This window comes from Hylobates moloch, unplaced genomic scaffold (genome assembly GCF_009828535.3).
Source record: "Hylobates moloch isolate HMO894 unplaced genomic scaffold, HMol_V3 SCAFFOLD_3, whole genome shotgun sequence".
Taxonomy (NCBI): Eukaryota; Metazoa; Chordata; class Mammalia; order Primates; family Hylobatidae; genus Hylobates; species Hylobates moloch.
In genome coordinates this window covers 72,422,780-72,446,242 of record NW_026652278.1, presented here as the reverse complement: position 1 = coordinate 72,446,242, position 23,463 = coordinate 72,422,780, and the positions used below count along the sequence as shown (strand labels likewise).

The window sequence follows — 23,463 nt, the reverse complement described above, 5'->3', positions numbered from 1 at the left end:
CTGCAGAGCTCCCTGCAAATGGCCGGAGGGTCAGGAGCTGCAGGAGGCTGGAATCTTTGGGGGCTGGCACACTTTGATTCCATTTGCTGTACTCCAGGGTCACGGATGTGGATTTTCATTTTTTTCTCTTTGCACAAGATAGTGAATGAAATATTTTCCCTTGTTACTCAAAATCAACTTTTCTGAGGGTTGCCCATGTGTGAAAGATAATCTACATCCTTTTTTGCATTTGAAATGCTTTTGTGATCTCCTCTTCCATTTTCTGTGGTTGACCTGGGGCAATTTGAAGGCATTGTGTGTCCAGATTTTGCTTGGAGTGTTTTAGAGGGAGCTCCTCTTTCTGCATTTAAACAAAGAGTAGCATGGGCCTGTTTTCTGAGCGTAGGTATCTAAGAATGGGTTCATGCTCTAGCTGAGGGCCCATGTGAGCACTTGAATGTACTGAGATGACAGGTGTGGAATGGGTCATGATGAAAGCTTGCTGTAGGGTTTTAGGGCGAAGAATGGTTGTGCTGTTTTATCTTTATTTGCGGGGGGATAGGAGGTGACAGCCTGAGTGTATTAGTACCCAAAGTCTCATTTAAAAGCTCTTCACTCCTGCTCTGGGTGTGACAAAGGTGAGCGCTGGATACCTCAGTGGATGTCTGCAGGTAAACATTTCTGTAAAACATTGGAAAGAGTCCCAGCAGTTTCAGGAATGGCCTTCTGAAGGCCACCATTTCCAAAATGCACACCGAGTACTGTGAAAATGAGGGTGAACCCTCCTGGACGGTGTTACTTTATCAGAGAGGAAGCATGTTTGGAACGTCTGAGGGCCCGTCTTGGGATTGGAGGATCATCTGCTTTGGGCAGGGCCTCCCAGAGCGCCTCTGATAGCCAAACTCTCAGACTTTCTGTTTCTTGGGGCCTCAAAAGAAGTCGATGGAAAAAAGATAATTGCCCTTTTATTTTTCCCTGAGCGCTCTTTGAATCACAGTCATTTAAAGGATGTCAGAGATGCAGATTAGATTGCAGAGTTTAATTCCAATGAGTAATTAATTACAGGAAGCCTGCTAGGCACCGACCACCATGAACCATGTCTCTGGAGGTGGACCGGCCTGTAGAAACCATGTGCTCCAGGGATGAGGTACTCTTGCCTTTTGCCCAAGGCAGACGTTGCTGATCCATTGTGGAGGCCTTTCCCAGTGAGCTGAGGTATAGCTTTAGGCACAGTACTCAGGCAGGCGGCGTGATGCATGGCTGCTCTTTCAAGATGCACCTTGTGCCTTTTTCTGGTCTTATCCAAGCCCTTCAATTCTCAGATGGAGAAACAGGGCCAATCAGTTGCCTGCTTAATTGACTCCATGCATGGTATATTTGGCCTCCAAATACCAGATCAGATGTTTCTTTGCTTCCGAGTCCTCCCTAGCATTTGGTGTGGCAGACCAGCCCCTCCAGGCTCCCTCCACCCCACTGCCTTCTAGGATGTGTCATTCTCTTTCTCCTTCTACCCCTGCTCCAAGTGATCTTTCTATGTCTCTTCCAGAAACTCTCATTTTTTTCTCCTGTCTTCACAGGAAGTATTTCCCCAGATTCTGAACTGTATACGCTTAGAACAATGTTACTTCAGGCCGGGCGTGGTGGCTCACGCCTGTAATCCCAGAACTTTGGGAGGCTGAAGTGGGTGGATCCCCTGAGGTCAGGAGTTTGAGACCAGCCTGGCCTACATGGCAAAACATTGTCTCTCCTAAAAATACAAAAAATTAGCCCCCCCTAGTGGCAGGCACCTGTAATCCCAGTTACTTGGGAGGCTGAGTCAGGAGAATTGCTTGAACCCAGAAGGCGGAGGTTGCAGTGAACTGAGATCACACCACTGCACTCCAGCCTGGGCAACAGAGGGAGACTCCGTCTCAAAAAAAAAAAAAAAAAAAAAAAAAAAGAACAATGTTACTTCATAGTCACTGTTTAGGGGGTCCATAGATCCAGCCCTCTCCTCTGTTTTTTCTTTTTCTTTCCCAATGACATTGTTCAAATTGAGTCTTATGTTTTTTTCTAACCCAAGGGCTTTACATTACCAATTAGTGACTCTGGGCTTGTCACTCACATTCTGCAGGCTCAATGGTGTGACTCTGGAATGGACTGTGTTAGCCTGAAGCTTTCTCCATGGTGCCACATTCCAGTTTCTGAGTGTCAGCAGGCTGTATTTACAGGGATTTTCTTTAGTGCATTCTACCTGATGGATTTCAACGATCTCATTCCTCCTTCTTCAATCCTCTGCCTCTGTTAACTGTGTCACCTTCTGGGATGCCCCAACCACAAACCTCAGCACCATCCTCCATTCTTCCCTACCCGTGGTCTTGGGCCCTCTCCCTACCCGTACCCCATGACCAGTAGTTAAGGGCAGCTCTTGTGGGAACGTCCTAACTGTTCTGTCTGCTTCCAGGCTCTCCCTGCTTCCATCCTTCCAGTTCACAGTTGCTGGAGACAGGTTCCTGAAGCTTATACCTGCTTGCTTATTCCTGTGTTCAAAAACCCCGGGCATTCTTGAACTACAAGGCCCAGAAGCTGGAGCTTTCACCCATAGTAATGAAAGTCAGCATAGAATTGTGTGAAACTAGGTGAGGTGTGGTCCACCCTGAGGGCCCAGAGATTTTGGACACCTCTAATGGAGAGAAATGGAGGTGAAGCTCTTGGGTGTTTTTTTTTTTTTTCTTTGAGACATTGTTTCGCTGGAGTGCACCCAGGCTGGAGTGCAGTGGAGTGATCTCCGCTCACTGCAACCTCTGCTTCCCAGGTTCTCGTGCCTCACACTCCTGAGTAGCTGGCATTACAGGTGTGCACCACCACACTAGGTTGATTTTATTTATTTATTTATTTTTAGTAGAGACGAGATTTCACCATGTTGGCTAGGCTGGTCTCCAACTCCTGGCCTCAAGTGATCCACCTGCCTCAGCCTCCCAGAGTGCTGGGATTACAGGCGTGAGCCACTGCACCTGGCCTTCTTGCTTTTTAATTCCTTTTCCTTTTGTATGCATGTTTGTTGTTTTTGTTGTTTGTGTTTTGAATAAGAGTAGAAGGAAGAAGGAGTTTCTGGAAGAGAAGTCTGACAGTGGAGAGCAGAGAGAAGCATGAAGGAAGACTGGGAAAGATTTGCAGTGGAGTCGGGGACAGAGATAGACCTGAGCCTCCTGAGAAGGTGAAAAATGGATCATTTATTAGCAGTTACGAAGCGCTTTCAGCATCCAGTATTTCATTTGCTCTGCACGACAGCCTGTGAAATACTGACTGTATAAAGACTTTTAGTCTCAGTGTGCAAATGACACCGAGGCTCAGAAAAAGTATTTGCTCCTGGTCACTGATTAGGAGGTGGCCGAAGCAGAGGGAGCCCATGTCCATCCAGCTCCTGATCCTGTGCCCTTTCCACAGTATGGGGTCACTTTGTGCCTCCCGCCCTATGGCAGGGGTCCTGACGAATTCAAACTCAGCAGGAATATTGTGGTGGGCAAGGGGTTCTCCATGACCTCAGAGCCCTAGTTGCTGCTACTACAGACCCAGGCTGAGTTGCCTTGGTGGTCAGTGATTCTCAATGCAGCCCACAAAGTAGATGAGGAGGGCAGTGTAGATGACACTGAAGAAAGAGGGGGCAGAAACAGCACCCGTTTGCTGATGTCTTAGATAAGACCTTTCCTTTGTAGTTGCCCTCTTTGGCCTTTGTGGACAGAATGTCCCCGACCTGTGAAGCCTGGGATGCCATGTCCTTGCCTAATGCCCAGCTTATGCCATGTGACTTGGGCAGTTCCCAGAGCCATCATTTTCTCTGGCTGATGACTCAGCTTACCTTGAACTGAGATTAATGGAACATGCCATTATGGGATGGTGTGGCACTAAGGGACAGTGGGGGAGGGACACCTTTACAGTTCTTTTGCATTTGGTCTAAGCATCAGAATCATAAATAGCTTCCTGAAACTCCATTGGCCCACTCCATTTCCTGCTGCCTTCTAAAGACCCAGGATGGAGATATTTATCTAGCTTGTTTCAGAGACAGTACTGGTCTCTTCTGAGGGGGACCAGAGAAGTCCATGGCCAGAGGAGTGACAAGGCCAGAGAGGTTGAAGCCAGGACTAGAGGACAAGGCTGGCAGCTGAACTGTGACAGAGGTGACTGGAACCCTTCTTTCTCATGTTTCCCTTTTTTCCTTCTGTTGGAAAGATGGCCTTGGCCACAGTGCTGAATGCTGGCCACGAGATAGCACGCCTGCTTGGAGAAGAGCTACTGACCTGCCAGTAGTGATTACTAGGTACCTCCTGTTCCCTGAGTGTTGACACTGGGCGAGGGATGCCTGCTTGCATCTTTTTCTATCCAGTGGGACAAGGAACTAGTGAGTATCACTTTTTCTGATCTTGTCAGAAAGGAGGAGGTCTGGTCAGGAGTTCAAGACTAGCCTGGCCAACATGGTGAAATCCCATCTCTACTAAAAATACAAAAATGAGCCAGGCGTAGAGGCACATGCCTGTAACCCCAGCTACGCAGGAGGCTGAGGCAGGAGAATCACTTGAACCCGGGAGATGAAGGTTGCAGTGAGCTGAGATCACAACACTGCACTTCAGCCGGGGTGACAGAGCGAGACTTTGTCTCAAAAAAAAAAAAAAAAAAAAAAAAAGAAGGAGGTCTAGGGTTAGTGGATGTCCTGCTTGAGTTGGGACCCTCTGCTTACTAGCTTTGTGGCCTTGGGCAAGTTACTTGGCTTCTCTGAGCCTACATTTCTTCATCTAGAAGGTGAGTTGATAGTGACCCATCTTGCAGGATTGTTAGGAGAATTAAATGAAATAATCCATACAAATAGTGCCTTTCCTGCAACAAGTACTCAATAAATGTTACCTGATATGAGTAGAGTGTAACAACAAAAACATGAGTTGTGCCATGTAGGATGCCTAGTATACATTGAAGGGTCTCCCTAATGCTCTGCCTCATTTCCATCAGCCTCCTTGATAACTGGGGAAGTTCAGGGGTAGGTGGAGTGCAGATTCAGCTTCATCAGGAGTCGGGAGGATAGTGTGTCTGTCTTACCTTCACCATTAAGAAACATGGGCATATCTGAACACCTCTCTAAGACCTGGCCACATGCAGTTGTGTTCAGTTTGTTTGTTTGTTTGCTTGTTTATTTTTATTTATTTTTTGAGACGGAGTCTTGCTCTGTTGCCCAGGTTGGAGTGCAGTGGTGCAATCTCGGCTCACTGCAACCTCTGCCTCCTGGGTTCAAGCAATTCTCCTGCTCCAGCCTCCTGAGTAGCTGGGATTACAGGCATGCACCACCATGGCTGGCTAATTTTTGTATTTTTAGTAGAGGCAGGGTTTCACCGTGTTGACCAGGCTGGTCCTGAAACCCTGACCTCAGGTGATCTGCCCGTCTTGGCCTCCCAAAGTGCTAGGATTACAGGTGTGAGCTACCGCACCTGGCTGTGTTCAGTTTCTTTACTTGTGTGGTCGACTCTCCCATCTCACTACCCACTTCTCCTCTGTCTTCTTGGTTGATTTCTCTTCTCATCCCTTAGCCCCTGCATGCTCAGATTCATTCCTTGGACCTCTCCACTGCCCTTCCTGTCTGTACTCCTCCCTTGGGTGATTTTATCAAGGCTCATCACTTCAAATACAAAGCATATGCTGACAATTCTCAGATTACATCTCTAGCCATGACCTTGTCACTGAACTTGAGGCCTGTACATCCATCTGCCTGCCTGACATCTCCCTTGTGTGTCTGTAGGCACCTCACGCATGACCAGGCCCCGCGGGAACTCATGATTCCTCAACTCCCTCCCCCATCTGTTTCTCCTGCAGGCTTCCCCCTTTCAGCAAGGACCAACATCATCCTTCCAGTTTCCAGGCCAAGAACCCTGGAGTCATCCTTGACTTTTCTTTCTTTCCTGTTCCACATTGGGCCTGTGAGCAGATCCTTTCAGCTCTGCTCCAAGCCAAATGTGGAATAGGAAAGAAAGAAGAGCTCCAAAATATCCCTCAAATCCAGCTACTTCTCACCGATGCCATTCTTGTCACCCTGGTCCAGACCCCCAGCATTGCTTCCCTGGACTTGCGAGTTTGCTGTCTGACTTGTTTCTGTGCTTCCCCGCTTATGGACAACACTCAGCAAATCATCTAATGAGCCTAAGTAGATGTAAGTCAGATCATGGCTTTCCTCTACTCAGATTCTTCCAGAGGTTTCCCATCTCACTCTGAGTAAAGCCCTGCATCCTCTGTGTGGCCCATAAGGTTCTGCCTGGAGCTGTCCTGTTGCCCCTGTGACCTCATCTGCCCCTGTGACCAGTACTGTCTCTGGTGCAGGTCCCTCCACCCACAGCAGACAGGTCTCCCTGCATGGGGTGGCCCCAGGGCCTTTTACACTTGCTATTCCTTCCTCTGGCACTCCACGCTTCCTCTAGGTCTCTGAGGAAAGATGACCTGCCCAGAGAGACCCCTGCCACCACTGTACAATAGCCACATCTCCTCTCTACCCCCACCACCTACCATTTAACTCTGCTACATTTTTCTTCATAGCATTTACTACCCAATACAGTTTATGTTTGTTAATTTCTCCCCCACCCCTGTCACCCTGTTCATGTGATCTCCATGAGGGCAGGGATTTGTCCATCTTGCTTCCTGCTGCATCCCAGTACTTCACCCAGCATTAACCCAGCGTTTGGTGAATGAGTGGGCCTTGTGTTTCCGGGGACAGACATGCCCATCAATGAGTAGCATCTTTTACAGGGCGCTGACTGATGTCTGTGTGTAGGTGGTGGAAGCCAGGACTGGATGAGTGGAGGTGCAAGCCTGGTGTGATTCCAGGCACACCGTGAGCACTCTGGTTTGTTCTTTGTGAACCAGAGAACCAGAAATCATAAGGGATGCTGGGGATGGCTTGGAATTGCCATGGCCACATGGAATGGTAGGAGGGGAGAGGAATCCTCCTTATCCACAGGCATAGATAGGGCTGTATTCAGGTATTGAGAGGCGACACTCATGGCTGGGGTGAGGGGGAAGCATTAGCTCCTGAGGGAGATGGTGATGGGAGGTACACAGAGTATTCAGTGCAGAGCTTCTAACCAGCAAAACATTCCAGAAGTCAAGGGAAGGCTGCGTGACTGTCCTCCAGGTCCCATCCATAGCATCTGCTGTCTGTGTACACTGCAGAGGCCACCCCATGCCCTGCCTTCCTTAGGAGCCTGCGAGACGGTAACAGTAACGAGAGCTGGTGTTTGTGGATCGCTTGCTGTGCGCCTGGCTCTGTTCTAAGGGCTTTCCCTCTCTTTGCTCATTCTGTTCTCATCACCTACTATTCTTCCTATTTTATAAATGAGGAAATGCACAGAAAGTAGAAGCAACTTATTTGAGGTCACACAGCTGGTGAGTGGCAGGCCTGAGCCAGCCGGTCTGACGCAGAGCCTGCCTTGCTACAGTTGCCCTGGGAGTGGGGAGGGCAGTGAACTCTGCAAGGTATGTGCTCCATCCTGTGTGGGAGGGAGGCAGCCTCTTCTCCATTTACTGACTAGTGGAAATTGAGCACCGGGCCAGAGCAGGAGGGAGCCGGGGGTACCCGGTGCCTTTCAGAGAGCTGCTTCCTGCCTGTTGTGACTTCTGGGGCTTATCAGAAGTTTATTCCAGGGCAGACATGGTCCCTGGGGGATGTCCGGCTGGAGCATAATGGAGGCTTGGCTGCCCCTTGGGTGCCCGTGCTGCTCAGATTTCCTGTCTGGGTTTGGTGTGACATGTGCTGTCAGGATGGCGGGGCAGAGGCACTGCGGCCAGCCCTGCTCCACTCCTTCAGCATGCTCCTTGCCTTGCGGGTGCTGTCAGGCTTGGCTATGTTCGTTGTCCCCCCCTCCACCCCCACCTTCCAGGGCATAGCACGATGACCCGTCCTCCTCCTTCATCAGACCCTCTTTGGGCCTCCTCCTGTGCCTTTTAGGTGCAGAACTGTCTTAGTCTGGCCGGGAGTGACAGCAGGGAGCAGGGCTTGGTTTTGGTGATGGAAAGCAGGAACTGAGAGGTGGTCCCACCTGGTGTCCGGTTTGATGGTCTTAGGTCCTCCCACTGCCTTCCCTCCCTCCCTGCCCCCATCCCCAACCTGCAGCCCGGCAGCTCTGAAGGGAGGCAGAACAAAGAGGGTGGCTTTCATCAGACACAGGCTTTGTGCTCATCCCAAAGCCTCCAGGAGCCTTTGCTTCGCTGATGAAGACAAGCAGGCTATCCAACTGTGGACTCTTTTCATCCTTCGAAATTCAACAAACTTCCATCTTTCCTTTATGTGCCAGTTTTTTTTTTTTTTTAAATCCCTGTCACTTGCCACTTAAAAGAGGAAAAAAAAAAATAAAGAAAAAGACCAAAACCAGTCCAGTAGTTAGCGAGTGAAGGGTCTTGCGTGGTACTGAATGATTAATTCTGGGTGCACATGTCTTGTTTTCCCTCTCTTTTCATATTTTTGCCTTGGGGCATTTTGGGTGGGGAAGGGAGGGGAGTCACAGAGGGCAAAATTGATGTGAGAGTTTTCGCAGGTTCAGGCAATTTAGTTCATTATTTTATAAATGGCCTCAAAAGTCCAGTGGGAAGGGGTTAGGGAATGTGTTAAGGAATGGACACAAAAGCCAGGTGTGGTGGCGCACACCTGTAATCCCAGTACTTTGGGAGGCTGAGGAGAGCGGATTGCTTGAGCCTAGAAGTTTGAGACCAGCCTGGGCAACAAAGAGAGACCCTGTCTCTATTTATTTTAAAATATAAAGTTAAAAAAAAAAAAAAAGAATGGACAGAGAGCTTGGCAGCCATCATCTTCCTTCCTGCCACCCCACACAGATCTCACTGCATACCTGAGATGAAATCTCCAATCATCTGGGCAATGCCCCCTCCCCTTTACTTTTTTTTTTTTTTCTTCCCTCCCTCCCTCCCTTCCTTCCTTCCTCCTTCCTTCCTTCCTTCCTCTTAGAAAAAAAAGATGGGATCGGCTGGGTGTGGTGGCTTATACCTGTAATTCCAGCATTTTGGGGTGGATCACCTAAAGTCAGGAGTTCGAGACCAGCCTGGCCAATGTGGTGAAACCCCATCTTTACTAAAAAAAATACAAAATATCCAGGCGTAGTGGTGCGTGCCTGTAGTCCCAGCTACTCAGGAGGCTGAGGCTCGAGAATAACTTGAACCTGGGAGGTAGAGGTTACAGTGAGCTAAGATTGCGCCACTGCACTCCAGCCTGGGCAACAGAGTGAGACTCTCTTTCAAAAAAAAAAAAAAGATGGGGTCTTGCTATATTGCCCAGGCTGGTCTTGAACTCCTGACCTAAGTGATCCTCCTGCTTCAGCCTCCCAAAGTACTGGGATTACAGGCATGAGCCACCTCACCTGGCCACCTTTACCTTTTAAAGATAGGTGAGCAGTTCTTATAACGACCAGAAATAGGGGGAATCTACATCATTATGATTTTTTTTTAGCACAGTGATGCTGCTTGTTCCAAAACTTGGTGGAGAATACTATAGCATTATCTCAGATGAGGAAAACAAATATTACGTCTTAACTTACAAACCAAGAGCAGGATTTTCCCACCCTCGGGTGGCATATAAGGCGCATGAGCAGGACTTCCTTGATGACATGCCAGTTGCTCCATTCCAGGGCCATGGTCACCCTATACCTCCCTGAAATACTGGGCCTTGTCCGCTTCCAAGTTTGGGTTTCAGTGTCTGCAGCCTTGGGCCATGCTTTTAAAGGGTAGGAGGCTGAGCCCCTAGGGAGGGGCTAGGGCTGCGCTGAGTGTAGTTTTTTTCTTTTTTTCTTTTTTTTCCCTGCAACCTTTCTTCCCTCCTGAGAACTGAGCATGGTTCTGCAAGCAGGCTTCCTAGTAGCCCCATAGTAGGATCTGAGCCCTCTGTCCCCCCAGCATCCCAGGAGGTCTTTAAAACAGAGAAGGTGGGCTCTGCCAAAGGTGATAGCACTCCGCAACTTTCACGCTGTCACCTCATTCCTCATCTCTGCAGTTCACAGAATTGAGTGGCTCTTGAGTGCAGGCTTGCCCACACCCTGCGACTCCCCTCTGCAGCCAGCACAGGCATGAGTATGGGATGGGGGCCATGAAGCCACAGCTCCTTCTTTCTTCCCACTTGGGTGGAAGTGGCTCAGCTCAGAATGCCTGTTGAGTGTTGTCTCGGTGTGGGGAGGTGGGCAGGGAGGAGATGAGCCCATTCCCAGGGAATAGAGGCTGGGAGGCCTTGGCCCAAGCCAGCCCTGCTCTGAGACTTCTTACCCTTCCAGAGAAATGGGTTCTGCCTATTGTCTCCTGCAAGCTGATAGGGCTTCTCATGTGCTTATCCAAGGCCACCACCTTCCAGGGCCAGCTCCAGGCCCCTGCATCCATGAAGTCCTCTCTGACTGCTCTTCCCTGTGGAGCCAGGCAGCAGTATTGTGTGTAGGATTTGAGAGCACAGGTGCTAGGGTAGACTGCCTGGGTTTCTATCCTGTTTGCACTCTTAGTAGCCCTAGCACAACCTTCAGCAAATTAATTTTTCTAACTCTTAGTTTTTTCCTCTGTGAAATGGGACTAATAATGACAACCTCTGGGTTGTTATGGAAATTAATGGAGGCAATACATGCAAAGTGCTTAGCATAGTCCCAGCACTTAGTAGTGCTTAGTACCTATTAGCTGCTATTATTTTTCTTGAGAGTGCCTTATACAGTGCAGCAGTTTGCTTGTGGATTGTGTGACTTGTCATTCGATTACAGCTTTCCATGTAGGTAATTGAGGAATTGAACAGCAGAGTTGGAAGGGCCCTCTGCAGGTCTGGACTGACCATAATAACAGCAGCTAACACTTAGAGTACCGGCTATGCGAGGTAGTGTTTCAATCACTTTTCACAGACAGGCAGAATATCCCTTATCTGAAATCCTTGGAACCAGAAGTGTTTTTGGGGTTTGGATTTCTCCAGATTCTGGAATATTTGCATATACATAATGAGATATCTTGGGGATGGGACCCAAGTCTAGATGTGAAATGTATTCGTGTTTCATATATACCTTATATACACATAGCCTGAAGATAATTTTGTTTTTCCTTTGAGGAAGCAGAATAAACTGTATCCTGTGCCTGTGTTTTGACTGGCCCATCACATGAGGTCAGGTGTGGAATTTTCTGCTGTGGTGTCATGTTGGTGCTCAAAAAGTTTCAGATTTTGGAGATTTTTGGATTTCAGATTTTTGGATTAGGGCTACTCAACCTGCATTAAATCAGTTTATCCTCAAACAGCTCTAAGAGATAAGCACTTCTATCATCCCATTTTACTGATAAGTGTGGAAGTACAGAAAGGCAGAGTGACTTCCTTAACAGCACACAGCTAATAAGGGGCTGGGCTGGGAGTTGACTCCAGGCAGGTTGGCCCCAGCTGTGTTGCAATCATTACTGTTTGGCTCAGAGAGAAGGGCCTTCTTCTGAAGGCTACTCACAGCAGATGAGTAACCTCCAGGCTCTTGAGCCCCTGGCTTGCCATTCTTTCTCCCGAACCTGGCGCAGTGCCATGCTAGGCGGGGGGCACGTGTTGGAAACCTGGCTGACACGTGCGAGTCTGGGAGCGATTGGACACCTTCGGTCATTCTGCTGTAGGCTGTGGTTCCTCAGTGTGAGCTGGAGGAGGGTGGCAGGATGTGGCAGGTGCCCTGAAAGTGACTGTTCTCCTGGGGCCCAGGCAGCACTTCCTGCTCTGTCTTCAGGGACCCCAGCGCTCCAGAGAGTAGCAGCTTGCTTTCTCCCTCTCCTTTCCCTGGGGATTGAGGTAGGGGGTGCTGGCCTCCCCGTGACCGTGAGCTGTCAGCTCTCTGCCTTTCTGCCTGGGCTCTTCTGGAGGACAGGGAGAACTCTGTGCTGGTTCAAGGCTGGAACAAGTTCCTTCAGCCACTGCCGGCTTCACGAAGAGGAAGCGTGAGTCACCAGGGCCTTTACAAGCTCCAGGTGAATGGAAGGGGTGTGTTGGGGGCGTGCTTCCATCCCTTTTGGGCCCCATGAGCTATGGGAGGGGGCCTGGGAGGGCTGGGGCATTCCATTATTGTTTGGGTGATTTTTACTGGAATTTCTTTTGAAGTGGTCTTCTTGACCCAATGGCACTGAGTCACAGGGTAAACAGAATTAGCAGGGGCTGAGCCCTTGGAAAGGACACAGACAGTGCCCGTGGGCCAATCCCAGAGAGTCACCAGGCTGGCTTCCTCCCAATGGCTTCCTTCCACCTCTCCCAGGGTTTTGGCTGCAGCTTCCATGTGCATCCCACCTGCGGACTCCAGCTCTGGGCCAGTGTGTAGAGCATGTGCCCTGGGGGCTTGTGAGAAATGCATTCTGAAACCCCACCCTCATCTGCTGAATAAGAGCTTACCTTGCCCAGGTAATTCCTTTGATAGTAAAGAATCTCCTTATATCACGCTCTGGCCCACATGTCCACGTCTAAACTTGGCCTCAAGCTCCCCTTTTCTGGAAATCATCCAACTTTCCCTGGGTCTCATCAGCACCTCTGCACGGTACTTGGTAGCTTGCATGAGTTTGTGGTTGGTGCCCTCCTCTCGTGTGTGTGTGTGTCGCGCGCACACACACACATCAGGTGGCTGATCCTACAGTCCCCCTTAGCCCTGGGCACTCTGCGAGGTAGAGAATGTCCCTCCACACTGTTTCTCCTTCCACAGCAGCCCATCCTAGGTTTCAGGGCAGGTTGGGTGGAGGTGCCTTCAGGAGAACCTGGGGAAATTGTCTCCTCCTGGATTGGGCTGTGACAGAGGATGAGGAGCACCAAAGTGTGCTCGGCCTAGATGGGACTTCTGTTGACTCCAAATTTGATGGCGAAACCCCAGAGGTAGATGATGCCGACACCTGCCCCTCTGCCCCATGGAAGCAACTGGCCTTGAAAGGACACTGTGTGACTTTGGGGGACAGTGGCTTCTTTTGCCTTTTCCTGACAGTCCTGACCACACAGGCCTTTAGGACAACAATAACCGCAGAGACAAAGCATGACCGAGACAATGTCGTCTTTGGGCCTTTTTTCCCCCTTAATGACGTCCAAGGCTCTGGGAACATTGTAAAAACTGGGTCCTGTCCAATTTTAACCACTCCCCCCACCAGCTCCTAGGAGCCCTGCCAGCTCCCTGGGATGGGGGTGGGAGTGATGCCCAGAGATGCACACAAAGATGTCACGCTGCCCTGGTTAGGCCCCGGAGGCCAGTCAGGACTGCAGGGACAGGGAAGAGGAACAGAACGTGTCGCTTGGCCCGCGGACTCCCCCAGCCAGGGAGGTAGGTGGGCAGAGAGAGGGAAGGGCATCTGCCAAGCTTAATTAACAGTGGAAACTTGCCACGGGGGAGGAGAGAGACGATTTGAAGAGGAGGGGCAGTTTACTGGAAGATGGGGCGCTGCCGATGCCAACAGTAAGAAAGAGGGGAGCGTTCCAGCAGAGGCATCCAGAGCGCAGGCTGCCAGTGTCGTAAGCTGGGATGGGTTGAGCATAGAGATTTCTGGAGGTGAGAGTGGGGGAATTTATTTGTGCCTGCTTTCCTGAGTAGACGTCTTCCAAAAACAATCCACCAACATGCCAGCAGCTAGCCTTCCTTGCCCCCATAAAGAAAAAATACTATTTAAAAAATGGTAGAGTTTAGAAAATAGACATTGTGTTGGGTTCTTGTTCTTTGAAGATATCAGTGGATTGCCCGAATTGCATTTGACTTTATTTCACAGATATTGAAGCAACACCTAATGTGTATGATGTAGAAAGAGAGATGGGTTAAAAAAACGTGTGATGCAGGCCAGACGTGGTGGCTCATGCCTGTAATCCTAGCACTTTGGGAGGCTGAGGCCTGGTGGATCCCGAGATCAGGAGTTCAAGACCGACCTGGCCAACATAGCAAAACCCCGTCTCTACTAAAAATAGAAAAAATTAGGCAGGCATGGTGGTGGGCACCTGTAATCCCAGCTACTCAGGAGGCTGGGGCAGGAGAATCGCTTGAACCCAGGAGGTCGAGGTTGCAGTGAGCCGAGATCGCGCCATTGCACTCCAGCCTGGGCAACAGTGCAAGACTGTGTCTCAAAAAAAAAAAACAAAAAACGATGTGATGCTTATTATTTTGTTAAGACAAAAATGTAGAGATATTGAATGTACAGCAAAACTAATAGTGTGGGTTGGACTTCAGATATGGGAGGTGGAGCATGGGTTATTCATTATTAGCAGGGTCATAGAATTTCAAGGCTGACTGGGTTTTCTGGTTTCATCTCCCTTCAGATGTGCAGACTTCCCCATGACACCCATGCCACTGAGTGCTGGGCCTCCCTCACTCTCTCACCCCCTCACCCTCAGGCTTTTCACACCTGGCAGTGCTGACCGTGGCCATCCAGACCTGTTTAGAGATGCAGCTTTCTCCAGCATCCACCCGCTGCTCTTGGTTTGGCTGCTGGAGGCCATCAAGAACAAATCTAATCCCTTCTGACAGTCGTATTGAGAGACAAGACACCTACCCATTCCCCAGTCATCCTCTTCAGCCCATGCTCAACGCCTTCAGATTCTTCAGAGAGTCTCTGAAAATGTGATAATGAGGCTACTGGTCATTGCCGGTCATGCCTGTCCTAGTGCTTGCCATTACCAAAGTTGCTTTTTGCTTGCTTTCTCTTTTTTCTCTCCCCCTTCATCTCTTTTTCTGATGGACACGCTTGCTAGCTCACCTGCCTGCAGTCTATCTCTCTGCCCTCCTGCATGGTCCTTGCCTCCCCAGCAAAGTCTCCCTGCTTTCCCCTCAAGGTCTCTCCTGTCCCCCAGGGGCCTCCCACCTACTGTGCATCTCCCTCCCCCGCCCTCTCCCCCATTTACCTCCATTTCTTCATTTCTCCTCTTTCCCGTCCAAAGATGCATGTAGGGTGGCCAGTCAAGAATTGCAGTGGAAGAGTGTTTTTTTTTTTTGAGACAGGATCTCACTTTGTTGCCCAGGCTGAAGTGCAGTGGCATGATCATGGCTCACTGCAGCCTTGACTTCCCTGGGCTCAGGTGATGCTCCCACTTCAGACTCCCAGGTAGCTGGGACTACAGGTGCATGCTACCATGCCCAGCTAATTTTTTGTATTTTTTGTAGAGATGGAGTTTCACCATGTTGCCCAGGCTGGTCTCAAACTCCTGAGCTGAAGCAATCTGCCCACCTTGGCCTCCCAAAGCACTGGGATTATAGGTGTGAGCCACCGCACCCTGCTGGGAGCTCCTTAAATTTGGTCCCCACATTTCTGGTTGTGGAGCCCAGGATCTCATTAGTTCTTGGCAACTTTCTGATGCCAGAGCCCTAAGGCTTGTTCAAAGCTCTTATTGCAAAAATTCCATCTCCAGCTCACCCACTTGGCCTGGTACATACCGCTCTTCATTGTATAGTTCTTTTGGCTCCAAGAACAAAACACTGGATTCGTCCTTGTTTTATCTGACCTGCCATCTCTGTGTGTTATGCTTTGTCCACTCCCAATTTAGTCTCTGAGTCAGTTTGCCCTCCCTTTTAATTTTATGTCATCCATAGTCTTGAAGAGCAAAATGTACCTTCTGTTTCCGTTAATCATGGAAATTGCTGAAATGGGATGGGGGATGGGGGAGGGACCTTATAAGCCATCTGGTTGAACTCCTTCATTTTGCAGACCAGGAAACAGAGTTCCAGAAAACAAAAGCTACTTGCTCAGCACGACCCAGCTATGGGCACCTACATAGAGCTAGGTTCAGAAACTGGGCTTCCCGGTGCTGGGAGGGTAACATCTGGTTTTGAAGATATTTGAATTCAAACCAAACCGCAGTGGTTGTGTGTCCACAACCAGGAATTAACATTAAGTGTGGACAAAAAAAAGTGCTACCCTCTGGCTTTGGTGATGGTATAATTGCTCATCATTTTAGGAGTAACTTTTAATAAGGGGGCAGATACTAACTAAATTATTAAGAACTGAGCTTGAATACAGTTAGGACCTAAAGAGCAGAACAGTCAGAGAAAGAACAGATAGTTCAGTTGTTGTTTAATTTCTGCTCTGTTACCCTCTGCATGGAAGCCAGAATCACATTGATAGAAATCTGGAGGAAACCCCCACACCTCATGTTTACCTGGGGCATGTCACTCCCTTGCTAAGCCTTTCCCCAGATGTCCCAACAAGAATCCAGCTGACTGACTCCAAGTTCCTCTCTGTCCGCCTGCCCAGAGCAGGAGGGGCCGATAAAGTGAGGTGGGAGGCCTGGCAGAAACACCGAAGTCCAGATCTGTTGAGCACGCCTCCTCTGCTTGGCCCCTGGATGTGGATTTCTAGTGCCTGGTGCATGTGGCTTTCATGGCCTGGCATTGACTGATGATCAGCTGGTCTGACAGTGGCTTGGGGTGAACACAAGTGACCCCTTGGGGTTAGTAACACTGTCTCCCCTCTTTCCCCAGGTTCTACCTACAGCGTCCTGTCCACCATGCCCTCAGACTCAGAAAGCAGCAGCTCCCTCAGCAGTGTGGGTGAGTACCACCTTCTGGGGAGGACACTGGGTGGGCCAGGGGTCTGGGTGGAAGCCAGGGCAGCTGGGGTTCATGGGAGAGGAAGCTGGTTCTCCCTTGTCAGATTACTCACAGGATCATCCTTCTGTTGATTTCATTTACATTTTCTCCCATCAGCAAAAACCCAGTTCTGATGTTAGAAGGGGGTGGGGAGGTGAGTGCTGAGAAGCACATGTTTTGCCATTGTTTACTTTGTCAGGGCACAGGACTTCTAGGGGAGCCTGTTGTCCCACCATCCCCACCCCAACCCCAAAGGCCTTGTAGTAACTCAGTGACCACTGCCCAGGAGACTCACCCCTTTTGGAGTTTCCTTGGGGATAGGTCCATGCTGAATTGGGTTTGTTTCTCTGAACATGGGTTTCAGAAAGCCCATAAAATGAGGCCAGCCCTTCTCTGAAGTCCAGCAGGAAGACCGCAGTGGTCTCTCAGCCTTCCCATACCTCTGTGACCCATTCCCTCTGTTTAGCACCTCTAGTGGGGTTTCTCATGGCCTGATCTGACCATGATGGATGCAGACACCTTCAGTGGTGAGACCTGGCATCTTTTGAGCCCGAAGGACTCACAGAGGTCATCTACTCCAATTATTTTCTTTTCCCCCTGCAGAGAGATGGGGAAATTGACATTCTGGGAGGGGAAGTCACATGCCTGAGATTCTAGAACTAGTCAGGACAGCTCTTCCGTATGTCAGCTCACATCTTGAACACCTCCAGTGTGCCAGAGGTGGGCTTGGGCCGTAGTGGCGAATTAGGCAGATGTGGGCCCCGCACTCCTGGATGTTAGGGTCTTTTGGTGGGAAACAGTTAAATAAGTAGTTACAGTAAGGGAAGGCAGTGCGATGAGAGGGAAGACAGTGACCAGCGGGGGAGTTGCATCTTAGTTTTCTAGGGCTGCTATAACAAAGTGCTGCAGACCAGGTGGCTTACACAGCAGAAATTGATTGTCTCACAGTTCTGGAGGACAGAAGCCCGAGATCAAAGTATCAGCGAGGCCAACGCAGGCTGAAGGCGCTAGGGAGAGATCTGTCCCGGGCCTCTCTCCTCGCTTCTGGTGGCTTGCTGGTAATCCTTGGTGCTCCTTGGTTTGCCGACATCACACTGATCTCTGCCTTTGTGTTCACATGATGTTCTCCCTCCCGTGTGTCTGTCTCCAAATTTCCCCTTTTAATAAGGACACTGGTCAGATTGGCCTAGGAGCCTGCCTTACGGCAGCAAGACCTCATCTTAAATTGATCATCTGTAAAGACTATTTCACCATCAGCAATAACTGCCGTGGGCTGAGCAGCGTCCCTCTCGGGACTCCCCTTTTAGAATGCAAATGCGCCTCGGAAAGATAACGCTTTCACCTTTCCAAATAAGGTTCACATTCACATTTACTGGATTGGGACTTTAGCATCTTTTGAGGGGGCCACAATTCCACCCATAAAAACACAGTTCCTCCCATAACCCTCATCCTGTTTAGGGCTCAGGGCGGGCCCTTCTGGGACTGCAATTCAAAGCTCCCAACGGTATCCTATTACTTTGTTCTGCCTGCTTTTGGTGTCCGGACACATATCAATGGAATGATGGGATTGTTGGAATTTGGAATGTGGGACTCACCCTTCAGGAAGTGCATGGAGTGGGGCAGTCAGGATCAGTAGATGGGGAAGGTGAGGCTTTTTAAGGTGGACTGGGTAAGCCCTGAGCATACTCCTCTGACCTGTCTAGTTTTTCACTCTTCATCAATATCTGTCTAACAGATAGCAATCAGCAAACTCATTCCCATCGGCATTTCAAGGGTTAAATGGTTACCTTTCCTAGGCACGTGTGCATTCTAAAAGGGGATTCCAGAGAGGGGTATTGCCTAACCCATAGCAATTACTGCTGATGGTGGAATTCCCAGCCTGAGTAGGAAGATATTTCTTGGGCGGCTGGACCCCCGCATACTCTGGAAGAAGCGTCATGGCCGTGACCCACCAGTTGGTTCTGCACTCACCTGAAGCTGACTCAGTCCTTGCGATGGAGCTGTCAGCAGTATCCCTGTGCTCTTCCTGGGCATCACAGGCAGGCAGAGGGCAGTGCTCTGATGTGTTTCTCGGAGCAGGATGGGTCTGTGCTGTCTGTGTCTGGATATTTAATGCTGAAATAACTGGTTGCATCCCTTCTGGGCAAAGCCTCTCGAGTTCACAGGGAACCGAGTTTTGCTTCTCTTGCTCTTCTGCTTGAGGTTGCCATTGTCCTTTGGGTGCAGGCAGCAGGGAACACCCACTCATACCACCTTAACCAATCAGGAAATTTATGAGCTCCCATATGAGGCTATGCTGAGGTCAGCCAGTACATGGGGATGCAGCTGTGCCCTCCTCTGTGCGGTGTCTTCACGCAGTCTCATGGCGGGGTGTCTGTAGCAGCAGCTCCAGCCATCACATCCAGACCTGACAGTGTCCAGGTCTGCAGTGTCCGGTATGGGTGCCACTAACCACAGGTGGCTACTTAAATTTAAATGAATTAAAATGAAATTTAAATTTCTAGTTTCTCAGGCAAATCCACCACATTCCAAGTGCTCTGTAGCCATCTGCGGTGAGTGGCAGAAGAAGAAGGCGGGGTTCTTATGAGCAAAGGAACCTGTTCCAGAGTCCATCAGTATGGCCTCCTCTCATTGACCACAGTTGGCTGCTTGTTTGTGCCGAAACCAGTGTCTCACAAAGCCTGGTCGCTGGACCACTGGGGCACTCATTAGAGATGCAGATTTGAGCCTCCTCCCATCCCTGCTGCATCAGAAATGCTGAGGGTTTCTACAGCTTAATAGCCCTCCAGTTTGAGATGGGCTGGCCCAACCTCATCCCTGAGAAGGGAACTGGAATGTCTGTACCAGGCTTGCACCAGTCCCTCGGGGTGGAGTGCCTGGTGGGGCTGGCCCTGGCTGGGAGCACTCTAGCACCTGCCAGGGAGTTCCTGCTGGCTCAGCCACACCTGATGAGAGGCAGAAGTCTTTGCAAGCACACACTGCCCTGGCAGGAGGGGCCACTGGTAAGGTCATATGGTGATCTTAGGAACCTGAGGAAAGGCAAGAGCAAGATCCTTATAATAAGAACATCACTTCCACTTTCCCATTTACATCTCCCTAAATGGAAACGGCTGGGAAAACAATGGCAGGTTGTGTTCAGCATGAGAAGAAATCGGAGGCTGAAGCATTGGGCGTGTAGACAGCGTTCTCTCAGGCGGTCTGTCCGGTCTCAGATCTCCAGCCTGGCCCTACTCACAACTCGCCACACCTTTACCAACAGCCTTAAAGGTGGCAGGTCTTTGTGCCAAGGCCTCCTCGGGCAGTTTTCATAGGTTTTCATCAGCTAAGCACACAGAGCTTCCCCGAGGCCCTCCCCCGCCTCCTGCACCTGTTGTTGTGACCTGCCCCCGACCCTACCCGGTGGATCTGCCTGGGGACTGCACACTCGTTTCAGGCAATCAATACTTTTTTCCTCCCCATTCATCCTGACCTAATTTCTCAGTAGCCTTTTATTTCTCATCTTGGAAAACTGGGGAGATTTTAAGGAGAAGAAGAGACATTCTTGGGCAGCACTTGTAAAGCAAGCCTTAAATTCCATGAAGATTGAAATAGCAGGAGATTTCTTATTAAATGGAGAGGTCTCCAGGCTTATTGGCAGGAGAAAGAGCTGGAGGGCTTCCCTCGTATCTCAGGGAAGATTCCTTGAAAGTGCTTCTTCTGGTTGACAGGGGAAGGTGGGGTGAGCCATCAGGGAAGTGGGGGCTGCCCACTGACGCCCTGTGACCTCTGATCCTTCATTCCTGGCCCAGACTTTTGGATCAGGGTAACCCTTTGCAAAGCCAATTTATCAGAGATGTGAATGCCTCCTCCTTGTGGGGCAGGTGTTTGGTACTCATAGGGATCACGGTGAACGTGGCCCTGAATGTTATCACACTGCCAGGGAGACAGGCACTGTCTGGCACGACTAGCTATTCTGCTCTGTGTAGAGCAGAAAGAAAGAAGTAACTCAAGGGAAGAAGCAGTTAGTTCTAATGAGGGGAATCAGCGAAAGCTTCCTGGAGGAGGTAGCCCTTGAATTGGGCCTTCCAGGAAAGGTGCTCTGGACTCAGACGCAGCTGGGAAGTAGTTGGCCATGGCTGCTTATGGTGGTTTGGGTTCTGAAAACCAGACCCTGAGTCAAGGGTTCGAAAGCAAGTCTTTGATCTGGCTGGAGATCTGGGGCCTGGGCTTGCAGCATTGGAATCTAACCTCCTTTCACTCCAAGCTGGGGAAACACTGATCTGGAGTTATGTACTCATTGACTAAGAGGGGTGTCCCCCTTAGGCCTTCATTGTTGAGGACATCAACAGGGGATTCCTTTAAAGGCAGTGGCTGCTGGATAGCCAGTAAAACAAGGGAGAAATAAGTCCACTCTGGTCAGCAAATGCAACTTTCGTCTGGAACAGAGGTTCTCAAACCCTACCAGGCATCGGAATCACCCGGAGGGCTTTTACGACACAGAGTGCTGCAGGGACTTACTCCCAGGGTTTCTGATTCAGTGGGTCCAGGTAGGACCTGAAATTTTGCCTAGCAGGTTCTCTAGTGAAGCTTAGGTGCTTTAAGAAGCACTCGTTCACCCCAGGCAGGGCCTGGGTCTTTCCTGGATGTCTCTGGGTGTCCTGAGTTGTAGGTGAGGATGATGTGGTGCTCTGATGACTGTGCTCTGCCACTGCTTTGCCTCTCCCGGGCAGCCAGGGCCTGGAGGTGGCCAGGAGGTTTACCTGGACATCTCTCTGGCTCCTGGAAGCACAGGCATACAAGGCCTGGAAGCAAAGGTGAGACCTGCCCAGCTGTAAGACCAAGGAGGTGCCTCCAGGGTCGGTGGGAGCATGACAGTGAGGGAGGCCAGGACAAAGGGCGGTGGCTGAGAAATCCACCCATCCGCCAGTCCATTTGCTGAGCCTCGGTGGTGGTGACTGCAGCAGCCAGGGCAACTGAAGGAGCTGAGGATTCCTGTGATGGGGACACTCCCTTCTGCCCTCCTTCTTACACCCAGGTCAGAGGGGGGCGCTCATGGCTGGAGACTGAGATGAGTTGTGCTGGGACAGCTCTGAGCCCCTTCCTTCTGTCCTGCTTCCTTCTCTCCTCTTCCAGCTTCCTCGTAGGCCAGGGCTGTGTCTTTCTGTTGCCTCCTTTACAAAATGGGGGTGAAAAGAGCAGCCCAGGGCTGGCTGCTCTTTGTCCACCATTCAGAGCCTGCTCCTGGTCTGGTGTCTTCCTGTTTTGGGCCATTTTAGTCCAAACCAAATCCCTTACCTCTGAAATCTGATCCTGAACACCAAAAGGAAAAGGACAATCTGCCTCCTTCTCCAGTGGTTGCCAGACTTGGGTAAGGAAAGCCTGAGGTCACGGGAGAGTTGACAGCTTTGCATTTGAGTCCAGAAGAACAACTGCACAAGGTTAGAACTGCATTGGAAGCTTTTGTTGGCAGCTACTTTGGAGGCTTTTGTTGACAACCCAGCTTTATGTTAGTTTTTGTTTTGCCTGTTTTTAAAAAGTTTACTGTAAATAACCACAGTGACAGCAGAGGAGGTTGGTCCTCATCTCTTTACTTGTCAGCATCACTCTTAGGATGATGGCATCATTCAGGGGATTACAGTTTGGTTTTCTTAAAAAAAAAATGTTTAGGCTAGGTATGGTTGCTCAAACCTATAATCCCAGCACTTTGGGAGGCCAAGGCAGGAGGATTGCTTGAGCCCAGGAGTTTGAGACCAGCCTGGGCAACATAGTGGGGCCCTATCGCTACAATAAGTAAAAACAAATACTTAGCCAGGCATGGTAGCACACCCCTGTAGTCCCAGCTGCTTGGGAGGCTGAGGTGGGAGGATTGCTTGAGCCCAGGAGGTCGAGGTTGCAGTGAGCCTTGATTGTGCCACTGCACTCCAGCCTGGGTGACAGAGCAAGACCCTGTCTCAAAAAAAAAAAAGTTGTTTTTTTTTTTTGTTAAGGTTATGTTCATTGAGATATACTTTACATACAGTAAAATGTATCTTTTTTTAAGTATACAGTTCAAGTTTTGACAAATAGTCATGCAACCATTGCTACTTTTAAGATGCAGAACACTGCGTTCTGTATCTTAAAAATTCCCTCTGCACCTTTGCAGTCTGCCCTTTCCCCACCCTCAGTCCCTGGCAGCCACTGATCTCTTTTCTGTCCCTGTAGTGTTGCCCTTCCCACAATGTCATATGAATGGTTGTGTAGTATGTAACTTTTAGAGTCGGGCTTCTTTTGCTTAACGCAGGGCATTCCAGCTTCCCCCACACCCTGTGTGCGTCCACAGTTGTATCGGTCATTCATCCCTTTTAATTGCTGAGTGATACTCCATCATAAGGACATAATACAGTTGTTTATTCATTCCCTAGATGCTCTAAACAGCTGTGTGCTGGTTTTTGTGTGAACATAAATTCTCATTTCTCCTGGGTAAAATACCTAAGAATGGGATTGCTGGGTGGTATGGCAATTGGGTGTTTAGCTTTATAAGAAACTGTCAAACTGTTTTCTGAAGTGGCTGCATGACTTTGTATTCTCATCAGCAGTGTTGGAGAATTCCAGTTTTGAGAATCCAGCTGTATCCTTGCCAGCATTTGGTGGCATTGCTTTTTATTTTAGCCATTCTGATGGGCATATGGTGGTAAAGGAACTTCAGGGTTGTCTTCAAATGCTTGCAAGTCTATTGTATATAAGAAATCCAGTTGTTCCCTGTAGCCCTTAGGGGATAGATCAAGGGTCAGTGGAGGGAATGTCCAGGGACAGATTAACTCAGTAGAGGGCATAATTTTAGGGAGAGAGATAAGATGGGCTCTGCTGGGAAGTAGTGAGCTCCTTCGCTGTAGAATTTGGTCTTGGTAGCCATTTGAGGGATCCTGACAACCATTTGGATGGTAGGACTGCATCATTTTCAGAATATCTGTCAACCCCTAGATGCAAGTAAAAA

General features: G+C 49.6%; 1 protein-coding gene across 1 annotated transcript in view; it reads left to right on the top strand.

Annotated features, from left to right (window-relative positions):
• The window catches only part of DLG5 (discs large MAGUK scaffold protein 5), a 135,586-nt gene that overhangs the window by 39,714 nt on the left and 72,409 nt on the right, over positions 1-23,463 (top strand). The window contains exon 2 of the mRNA XM_032141144.2: positions 16,404-16,472. Within this exon, the coding sequence (XP_031997035.1) occupies positions 16,404-16,472 (69 nt within the window). The remainder of the gene's footprint in view (positions 1-16,403; positions 16,473-23,463) is intronic.